The sequence below is a fragment of the Ammodytes marinus genome (assembly GCF_949987685.1).
Source record: "Ammodytes marinus genome assembly, chromosome: 9".
NCBI lineage: Eukaryota > Metazoa > Chordata > Actinopteri > Uranoscopiformes > Ammodytidae > Ammodytes > Ammodytes marinus.
This window is the reverse complement of record NC_137213.1, coordinates 24,893,955-24,904,603: the sequence shown is the minus strand read 5'-3', so window position 1 is coordinate 24,904,603 and position 10,649 is coordinate 24,893,955. Positions and strand designations below refer to the sequence as shown.

At 41.0% G+C, this 10,649-nt stretch overlaps 2 protein-coding genes across 2 annotated transcripts; one reads left to right on the top strand and one right to left on the bottom strand.

Annotated features, from left to right (window-relative positions):
- Window positions 1-1,596: 1,596 nt before the first annotated feature.
- imp3 (IMP U3 small nucleolar ribonucleoprotein 3) lies at window positions 1,597-8,772 on the top strand. Its single transcript, XM_080034561.1, has 7 exons — window positions 1,597-1,812; window positions 2,206-2,313; window positions 7,348-7,422; window positions 7,533-7,612; window positions 7,751-7,802; window positions 7,946-8,018; window positions 8,211-8,772. Exons 1-7 carry the CDS (start codon window positions 1,676-1,678, stop codon window positions 8,235-8,237), a joined length of 552 nt encoding a protein of 183 aa, XP_079890687.1. The 5' UTR covers window positions 1,597-1,675; the 3' UTR covers window positions 8,238-8,772.
- On the bottom strand, window positions 8,769-10,615 carry sec22ba (SEC22 homolog B, vesicle trafficking protein a). Its single transcript, XM_080034557.1, has 5 exons — window positions 10,433-10,615; window positions 10,057-10,166; window positions 9,733-9,893; window positions 9,497-9,643; window positions 8,769-9,346 (listed from the first exon to the last, which is right to left on the bottom strand). The coding sequence occupies exons 1-5, from the start codon at window positions 10,505-10,507 to the stop codon at window positions 9,192-9,194; spliced, it is 648 nt and encodes a 215-aa protein (XP_079890683.1). The 5' UTR covers window positions 10,508-10,615; the 3' UTR covers window positions 8,769-9,191.
- Window positions 10,616-10,649: the final 34 nt, after the last annotated feature.

The window sequence follows — 10,649 nt, the reverse complement described above, 5'->3', positions numbered from 1 at the left end:
CAGGTAGCTTTTTTAACTTCAAACAGGCTACCATGGACCCAATTTTTCCTGCGAGGAAAGTGTGTCTATTCAATTATGAGATTAGAGACAACTAACAGGCTCTGCATTAGGCCTGTTTGGTGTGGTGTGGGAGAACTCGGTCGTACTCGTGTTCTGTTGTGTCAGTAATAAGTGTCCAATACATTTGTCTCTTTGAGTGCGGTGACTCATTTATTTCTTCTATAGTCGATGCATGCTCACATCTTCCAGTAGTTTCGTTCATGTAAGGTAAATTCATTCATATGTTTTGTACAGAGCAAAATATCGCTGCTAGATGACCCACTTTCACGTTGACACGGTACACAACTGTTTACTCTTCCCAATTACACACACCTGGCCGTGCCAGGTGATAACACATATGCTTTCTGTCGAGCCAAAAGCTCCACCTAGTGATCAAAACAAAGAACAACATGTCACCAAATAAAACAAACAATAAAGTAGTATAATGGCTCCAACAAGAATAATAACTTAGAAACTGTTCACTTCTCTGACGCACCAAAAGTTAAATAGCGCACCTTTGACGTGTTGATTATAATCATGTTAGAAAGCGATAAAGCACTAAACAGAGCAGATACTTTGAGCCAAATTATTTATTTGATTAAAAAACACAAAATGAAAAAACATGAGTTTAAAAAATCTACACAAATGATCAAAGATCCTTACCCAAGAAACCCAATGTCTTAACAATGTTTACATACCCAGCCTTCCTTCAATTATAATTATACCTTACTTGTTGTGCTTTAAGATTTCTTGTTAAAAGACACATCTTCACTGTTAAAGGGTTGCAGGACTTTATATGGAAGCTAGCCTATATTATGTAGGCAACTGTGCACTGCAGACTGATTAATGTGATTATTATTATGCTGTAGATTTCCTTATGGTTTATGGAATTCTAACTTAATTCAGATGCAGATTATTATAGGTGCATTTGACATCCACACATGTAAATGCACTAGCTCAAATTACTGCTTTCCCCCTATGATTTACGCTTACAATAAAAAAAAAAGGCAAAACGACTGCTCTGATTTTGAAGAATTTGCACGTAGGCCTATAAACAATAAGCTGTATCTTTTGTTGTTGTTTCTCTTAAACAAGTGTCTTTGATGTAAATGAAGTAGGCCTATCTATCTATCTATCTATCTATCTATCTATCTATCTATCTATCTATCTATCTATCTATCTATCTATCTATCTATCTATCTATCTATCTATCTATCTATCTATCTATCTATCTATCTATCTATCTATCTATCTATCTATCTATCTATCTATCTATCTATCTATCTATAAATGAGTTACCAAAAGCCTAGAAACGAGGCAGCCTCCTCTCCTATGCAAGGTAATAAATTAAAAATTCAGGCGATTTTACAGTAATTAAACATAACTATGAATATTATATTCCATTTTACTAACTATTTCCATTAAGGGAAAGTGTTGGCAGTTCTGACAGCAGGGGGTGGAGGTGGTTCAAAGTGAAGCGCGGTAGGTGGCGCTGTGGCTCACGTTGACTTGACGTTCGAACCGAAATTCACGCCGAAGAAGAAGAACACGTGTTTCCTGTGTGTCCTCTTCATGCTGAATGGGAAGGAGTCTGTCTTGTAAATACATTTGAATTAGCAATCAATAGTTGTACAAAATGGTTCGTAAATTGAAGTACCATGAGCAGAAGCTGTTGAAAAAGGTGGACTTCATCAACTGGGAGGTGGACAACAACCTGCACGAGGTCAAAGTGTTGCGGAAGTATCACATTGAAAAGAGAGAGGACTACACCAAGTAAGAGACAAGAGTCTGTGGAGATAAACCTGAAATATTGAGCTAGCTAGATGACGTTGGAGAAACACGCTAATCCTTTCTTTTGAGTTCAAGACATACAATATAGCCGAGGGTTAACTTGACATCGGAAAAAGTTGGTTTGAAACGCAAGACTAAAACCATTTCTGCTACAACATTGCTATACCAAATATTCCAGAATTATGTAAAATGTATGTGTATCATTTGAAACCAGCCCTTCAAAAATGTAATGGAAGCAGACATTTTGATGCCCAATATATTGATTCAAATTTGTCTCATTGTAAGGGTATCATTCAGGTGACTTGTGAACGGTAAACAGTAGACATAGAAATTCCTTTTTAAAAGTAATAATGTTTCTTACTTTTTGTTTCTCAGGTACAACAAGCTGAGTCGTAACATCAGAGATTTGGCCCAGAAAATCCGAGACCTGGATGAGAAAGACGGCTTCAGAGCACAGAGCTCACACCGACTGCTGGAAAAATTGTGAGTTTCTCGCTGTGATGTTTGCTTTTACCGAATCTTATTCACTCTATTCACATTCACCTGAGGCCACGGAGCGAGATACGAGGGTTGTCCAGCTCTCTTTGGGCGTTCTTCGGGTTTTACCTTTAGAATTAGATCAAAACCTGCCAACAGCCAATAAGATCCCTGAAAAATGTAGTCAATATTCCTACAGGATCCTGACAGTGACATACAGTACCAGTCGAAAGTTTCAACACACCTTCTCATTCATTGGTTTTTATTTTTTTGTCTACCTCGTGGATTAATATTGAAGAAATACAAACAATGAGTAATCAAAGTGTTAAACAAGTCAGAATGTATTTTAATTTTATATTCTTCAAAGTAGCCACTTTTTGCCTTAATGACATTTTTGCTCTTAGCATTTTCTCAAACAGCTTCCTGAGGTAGCCACCTGAAATGGTTTTCCAACAGTATTGAACGAGTTCCCAGAGGTGCTGAGCACTTGTTGGATGCTTTGCCTTCACTCTGGGGTCCAAATTGGGTTTTATGTCGGGTGATAGTGGAGGCCAGGGGCCTCATTTATAACGGTGTGCGTAGAAACCTTCCCAAAACATTGCGTTCGCACAAAGCCAAGAATGTGCTGCGCAAAAAAAAAGTTGAGATTGCGTGCAACTGTGCGCAGCACAGTTGCACGCAATCTTCCCTTTATAATTACCCACCTGCGGTGAATTGTGCGCGGACGATCTCCGCCCGGTGTCATCCCACTACACCTCCCAGTTTCATCCCACAATCTACCATACATGGCGAATGCTAAATAGCTCCTGAATATGATGACGCACTTAATAAGCACAGCATTTTGACTGATATGAGGAAAAAAGGGAGGCAACCGGCCACAAAGAAAGCGACTGGGAAGGAAGAAAGCCCGTGCCATGCGTCGCTGTAACTGCCTCACAAACACAAACACGCGCTGATCACATATCATGATTGGCACTGTCGTTATAGTCTTTGTTAAGCTGTTTTGCCCAACTTTGTACTGTATGAAATATCACGTATTAGCGAACTTGTAGGACTAGCCTATATGTAGGCCTATATAAAATGTGTTGTGAGAAGTGAAATAATGCATTAGCCTATAGTATATTCCAAAGTATTGTTTCCCTTCCATGAGATCAACACATTTCCAACAACGTCAGATTATACTTCGAGGGTTAGTTGTTATGGGAAAGAGATGCATAAAATTATTTGCTAAATTCATAACATGATTTTATCTAACGAAATATATAGTTTTAATTAATATGGTTGGCCTTAACTTTGTACAAAACTACTTTTTACACACAGCCTAAAATATAGACTATTTGCTCTCCCGCTGGCCACTCAGGGACACACCTCCCGACGTATATGATATTATTATAGAGTAGAACTATAAGCAGGGTTCAACATAACTTTTTTTTCCTACTGGCCTGCCGGGCCAGTGGATCCGAGTTTTACTGGCCCCTTGTATATTTTCACTGGCCCTGCACACACTTTTTTTTTCTTCATAATTTAGTGTCAATAATTATAATACCTGTATTAGAAAAATAAAGAAAGATAACCAGATCTAAAGAAATTTAGATTTGGTTATTTTTCTTTTAGTTAATTATATGAAATTTTGATATTGCTCATACACATAATATAAAACCAGGCAAACATATTGAACTAGAAGCCTACAACTGAAAGTATGTTGAAAGAGTCGGCCAGTATTTTAAAGTCCAGTAGTTTGATGGTTGTTTTTATTCTTGAATTTGGGCAGTTTAATGAATAGTTCACCTGCAGAAGTCATGTTCAAACATAAAAAAAAAATAAGAGATGAAGGTCTGATCATTCTTTGTGGTGTGGTAGGCTGTTTTTATTACTTTCTCTATATGCATTAGGGATGTGAATGTGTCGACCGAATGACCGGTTTTCCACTTGCGCTCAAGTTGACTTTAAAAATAGAATAGAAATCCGAAAATCAGTGGGTTATGCAGTTTTTTTATGGGAGATTTCACCGTGTACGGTTCACGTCTGGTCGTGAGCGCGCTGCAGGAGTGTCACTTCTCCATGAAGTGTCAGCTTCACATAAGAGTCCGGTGTGGGTCGGGACCATTTTTTCAAACTATTGATAAAAAACAATGCAGTGCAAAATATGCAGCATACGTTAAACGCTCGTCTAAGACTATGACGTTAAATCACCTTAGAAACACACAATGCCTTCGTCCGATCACAGCAGCGTTTCACCGTGTGATCTCGCCAGCGAGTGAGCCGCCGCGCAGATGAACTGTGGTTTGTGGCTAAAATAATAACCGGGGATATTCTCCCCGTTAGCGATTTCAATGGGAAAGACTTCCGCGATCTGATTGAATGTCTCGAGCCTGAAAACACAGTGCCAAACTGCGCGACTATAGGAACTGTACAGTGAGCCGAGTCCCTCCGTTCGTTTCTGTCTACAACCGACACAATCACCGGAGACGCATTCACAGCGTTTAAATAACGCCTCTCATTTGTATTACCATTGGGGCTTGGATGCAAATACTGTAACATTACGGCGGCAGCTAAAGGAAAAGCGCAGTTATCATTTTCTGCACCTCAACCTCTGCTGTGGGAAGAAAGAAAGGAGGCAGATTAAAGGGGTAGTTCAGGATTTTAGACATAGGGCCTTATTCCCAAGTTAACCTTGGTGTTCTTTATCAGTGGAGACAGTTTTCAACACATTTAATTCAGTCCTACTAGTTGCAGAGTGCGCTCGTGCTAAGCTAGCGCACGGCATGGGGGGATACCTAGCCTGCTACTAAAACAGTCTTACCCACTCCACAGTACACCCGAGGCCAATCAATTATAACGCCAGACTATCGATGTAAATGTCTGTGTGTTGATAGAATAATTTTAGAAATAAAACCAACCTCGCATATTGCATTTTGAGGGACTTTATTCCTTGTAGGCTGCGGCAGCGGCGGACTAATACCTAGGTTACAGGCTCTATAATAGTTTGTTTACCTGCTGCTGCCCGTACCTGTACGAGCCGGAATACTCTGATGAAGAATTGAGAGGGATGCTCAAAGGGCAGAAAGAGAAAGAGCGTCTGTAGAGACAGCCCCCGCTGGAGCTGCAGCAGAGAACCGGGACAGAATGACGGTAGACTGGTGGCAGTGCAGTTTCAGTTTCTGTCCCACGCTGCTCTGTTTACTTTCTGCTGTAGTGATTCGGTTACACAGCAAAGTAAAAGTCCGCTGCTGCTAAGAAAGTAGTCCCTCAAAATGCGATAATTCATGCGATGCGAGGTTGGTTTTATTTCTAAAATTATTCTATCAACACAGACATTTACATCGATAGTCTGGCGTTATAATTGATTGGCCTCGGGTGTACTGTGGAGTGGGTAAGACTGTTTTAGTAGCAGGCTAGGTATCCCCCCGATGCCGTGCGCTAGCTTAGCACGAGCGCACTCTGCAACTAGAAGGACTGAATTAAATGTGTTGAAAACTGTCTCCACTGATAAAGAACACCAAGGCTAACTTGGGAATAAGGCCCTATGTCTAAAATCCTGAACTACCCCTTTAAGTCGATTGATTTGTCGACTCGCAGGCTGACGGTAGGCAGCTCTGCCAACGGAGCGAGAGTGCACCCGCTTGTTGCTCCGCCTGTCAAAACGCCCACACATCGATTGTCCACTGGCCTTTCATTAAAAAATATATTTTATATTAGGTTTATTATATTGAGTCTTAAATAAACACTGCTTTCATTCCGACTCTCAACGCGCATTTCAATGAACCATGATGTAGTCTACAAAAAGATACTGAACTGTGATTGGCCAGTCACTGGCCCGGGCGGGACAGTGACTGGCCAATCAACTTGCCCTGCATATGATTTTACTGGCCCCGGGCCATCGGGCTATACGTTATGTCGAACCCTGCTATAAGATTCAATTTAAAAATATAACCAAAATATGTATAGACCTACTTGATAAGTAAATCAACCTACATCATTACTGCATGCCATAGACAACAGTAGCCTATATTCGCAACAATAGGTACGCACATATAATTGATGAAATATATTGGGTGCCAAGGATATGTGTGTTCTTCCGATGACAGAGCTTTATTTCGTGGTGTTGCCATTGAGTGTCGCTGATTCCCCGAGTCAGGAAAACCTTGCGTGAGCTCTACGCATGGTCAAAAGTTGGCGTGGGAATACGCACACTTCTTCGCAAATAATTATTTTATAAATACCACCGGTTTGCCAACGCACATTTCACCGCACATTCTGCCTGTCTACGCAAGGTTTTTGTGCGCAGCAAGCTTTATAAATGAGGCCCCAGGTCATCTGACACAGCACTCCATAACTCTTTCTTGGTCAAGTAGCCCTTACTTAGCCTGGAGGTGTGTTTGGGGTCATTGTCCTGTTGAAAATCAAATGATGGTCCCACTAAGTGCATACCAGATGGGATGGCATGTCGGTGCACAATGTTGTGGTAGCCATACAGGTCAAGTGTGCATTGAATTTTGAATAAATCACCAACAGTGTTATCAGCAAAGCCCAACAATTTTGTTTGCTACATAATTCCATATTTGTCCGTTCATATTTTCTTTGGATGTATTCACTGTTAATCTACAAGGTAGAAAAAAAATTGATAAATAAAAACCATTGAATGAGAAAGTGTGTCCAAACTGTTGACTGGTATGTGTTTAAATTCAAAGTGACAAGTGCCAGAGAGCGATAGATATTTTCCCATGTCAGTAGATCCAGGCAGGTAAAATAAGGAAAAATGATCAACGTTAAATACTTACATTCTCCTCAAGTGGTCACTGTTTTCATCTTATCAGCATTATGTTCTTAACTCGTGGCTATGATGGTGTCACTTGTATAGACAAGCTTGTACTTATATACAAAGTCCAGAGTTATCAGCGCCAGTTTATAACGATAAGCCAAAGACAACAGGCTTGACGGTAAGATCTCCTGTATTGACAGAGTGGTGTTGCGTTTTTCTTTGTTTTATCTGTGTAAAATCCAAACGTCACTGATCATTACATTGTTTCATCACATAAGGTACAGCATCGGTCTCCTTCCCACCAGACAGAATCTGTCGCTCACAGAGAAAGTCACAGCTTCCTCATTCTGCAGGTAACTCATCCCACACACACACACGTTATACTCCGACCAAGTCCTTGATTAAGAGCGCATAGTGCTAGTCTGTTGTTCTGTTCCTCCAATCACCTGTGTGACTCCTGCAGGAGGCGGCTGCCCAGTATAATGCTGAACCTTCGCATGGCCCAGAACCTGAAGTCCGCCATCACATTCATCGAACAAGGACGTATCCTTTCTTTACTGCGTTAATGCCCACGGAATGTCTGACGTTGTAATGTTTCTTTCTTATCTGTGAGAGATTGGTGTGTCCACATCCCAAGGATACAAAGTGTTTCGCAGTATTTTGACCTTGACTCGGAGTCAGATGTGCGCGTTGGCACAGACATCGTCACAGATCCGGCCTTTCTAGTCACAAGGTTAGTGTCCACCTTTTAGTTTTGTATTCTATGCAGCAAACAGCCTTTCTCACACACGGAATAAAGCCACACACATTATATATGCAATGTGCAAGAGCGTCTCAAGTGATCAAATATTGACATTATTACTGTAACCTTTTCAGAAATATGGAAGATTTCGTCACTTGGGTGGACTCCTCCAAGATCAAGCAGCATGTCATGAATTATAATGAAGAGGTGAGTTTTCAGGATCAGCTCACTTATATTATGCTTCAATCGTAGAAGGAAAAACGCTGTTTGGTTTTAAATCAATAAATAACCACCTAGTGTTTGAATCAGTCATAAAACCTGCCAAGTGTCCATGATAGTTTTTCTGGGCTAAGCCATATGCCACTGTTAAACATGTGACCACTGTGTTGTTTTTTGCAGAGGGACGACTTTGATCTGCTGGCGTAAGCTTGTTGTTGTCTGACATCCATTCATCCGCCCTGGAGGACATTACAGGGACAAGAACTCTGCTCTTGTAACTGTTGAGTGAAGAATTTTCTTGTAAACTTGGAAATTGTGGGAAGAAAATAAACGTTCTCACGTCTGCAACAATCATTGTTGAAGTTTCCTCTGATCAAGAGCAGAAGGAGCCACTTCCAGACTCGACATACATCCAAAATGTCTGATTCCAGGTCATGTGACACTCATCTCCATATACGTCAATATCCCCATTTGACTTTAAACCTTCTCAGCAGAGTTTCTCCAACATGTGGGCAATCATCACACTGGTTGTAAAGAGCAGCTTCCAGAGCTTTGAAGGTGTGAATGCTCATCTTGAAACTCCATGTACACACTCTACATCTTCTTCACAGCATCAGTATGTTATCTGACCATGGAAAAACTGGTTTGTCTCATTTTGTATATATCATAAAAAGGACTTTTGCTGTCGATTCATGGTATTAGCATGATTTGTGTCAAATGCAGCTGTAGAATATAATGACAATTTGATAAATATTTAATCTTTGTTACAATGTAAACAATAAACATTCTTTTACACAGTAAGACTTTGTACATATTGTTTCTGAGTAATGTCGAAACTCTGAAAGAAACCCCTTTACCAGTCTTTAAATGCCAATATTATATATCAACGCCCTGCTCTTAATATTCCAGTAAACAGAGGTACACGGACACACCATGAAGCATTGGCTTCATCCCATCACAGACCCATGGCTCAGGTTATAATGTAAACAATATAGCGTAAGAGAAAGCTGGAGAAAAGCATGGAAATAGTTTCTACCTTCAATAGGGATCGACTACATGAGTCCTTTAAGGCACTCGGGTATGCATCATGGTCAGTTTAAGTGCTTTGCTTTCAAAAGAATATTCCACTCCCTTAAGTCAAAGTCTTTGTTTGAGAGTCCATCAGAGCCACCAGAAACGCACATAGATGATGAGTGTGATGACGAACACTGACACAGCAGCCACCTTGGCGTACGTGGAGCGGGTGTTAAGGTATTTGGCGTCACTGCGGTATTTCTTGGACAGGGAGGTCAGATTGCTGGCTTTTGTGTCCAGAGCTGAGGGAAATATCAAGGTATCGAGGTCAGATTAAATGGACAAAAGTTGTGCAACAGTACAGTGGGCCGGTGTTCAAGGGTAACAGGGACACCTTATAATATGATGCAGTCAAAATCTCCAGAAATGATTTCTTATATTACTGTACATACCGGAAAGAGCTTCTCCCCTTTGCAGGACTTCCTCAATATTTGCCACCATAATTCTCTGGACATCCTGTAGCTCTGTGTTAATGTGTCCAAAGTGCCTCCTGGCTCTGCTGTCTACATAGGACTTCTTTGTTTTCTGGATGTATGTGTCTGGAACGACATATGTATGACAGGTTTAGTCATGGAACAGTCAGGGACAAGAGGTATTTTGAATGTAGCAGATCACAAACTATCCTTACCAAACTCGATGAAAGAGTACGGCCTCGTTACTGTGAGAACTTTTTTCCCATACTGGTCGTGGAACTCAGTGTGAAGGTCTTCCAGGTACGCAAATGCAATCTTTTTGGGAAATGAAGCCTCACAGAGAAACAGGTAGCATACGCCATGTGCTATTAAATAGCTGAAAAAAATAAACAACTGCAGTCAAAATCAATGGTTATGTATGACTTTAAAGCCTGTAGATATATGTATAAAACTAAACCTTGCTGAGCGTAACTGTGGGCTTTACCACAGAGAACACACTCTTCCATGATAATCATTACATGGTTCTTGTGGTTACTTACTGGAAGTTCATGTCCCCAGCTTCCAAGGTGCAGCGGTCCGGGCTCTGTGCATTCAGTTTACGGCATAGCTGCTTAGCTTGGCTCTGGTAGTGCTGGAGGTCTCTCCCTGACTGACAAACGCAAAGCAAAAACAGGTTGTAGCCAGAACTGCATAAAGTAAGCTGTGTCAATAAAGTTCAATCAGAACTCATATTAAAATGATACAAGTAGTCCAAAGGGCGGCCATGTAATGTTTTTAGGACCAAGATAAATTAAAGGTGTAGTCAGCGTGCGATTCCGGAGAACCCTTGTCTAAATCTCGAAAATAATCGAAATAACATTACAGTTTTTGAATGGAGTCTGGTGGGAGATGCTAATGAGCTAGCTTCATTCATACCTGTTCATCCTCCTGTATGGACGCCGCGAGCGGCAGGCCGTCCGCGACACGAGCGATCATAGTCAGAGTAGTCATGTTAGTGGAGGTCTCGTTTCGCCCGCGTCAATGGTCGGTTTGGTCCGAAACAGCGAACTTCACAAACTTTGTGTGTTTTGGTTGTCAACTTTGATGATGCAGGAGAAATGAGCTGGACGGATGTTACCGGTGCGTCGGTGAA

What these genes read in the sequence shown, in the direction of transcription:
- imp3 (XM_080034561.1), top strand. Translation starts at nt 1,676, where the DNA reads ATGGTTCGTAAATTGAAGTACCATGAGCAGAAGCTGTTGAAAAAGGTG. An exon ending in CACCGACTGCTGGAAAAATT is followed by an intron (nt 2,314 to 7,347) that starts GTGAGTTTCTCG and finishes TCATCACATAAG; the next exon opens with GTACAGCATCGGTCTCCTTC. An exon ending in TCATGAATTATAATGAAGAG is followed by an intron (nt 8,019 to 8,210) that starts GTGAGTTTTCAG and finishes TGTTTTTTGCAG; the next exon opens with AGGGACGACTTTGATCTGCT.
- sec22ba (XM_080034557.1), bottom strand. Translation starts at nt 10,507, where the DNA reads ATGACTACTCTGACTATGATCGCTCGTGTCGCGGACGGCCTGCCGCTC. An exon ending in CCATACAGGAGGATGAACAG is followed by an intron (nt 10,167 to 10,432) that starts GTATGAATGAAG and finishes TGCGTTTGTCAG; the next exon opens with TCAGGGAGAGACCTCCAGCA. An exon ending in GTACTCTTTCATCGAGTTTG is followed by an intron (nt 9,644 to 9,732) that starts GTAAGGATAGTT and finishes ATGTCGTTCCAG; the next exon opens with ACACATACATCCAGAAAACA.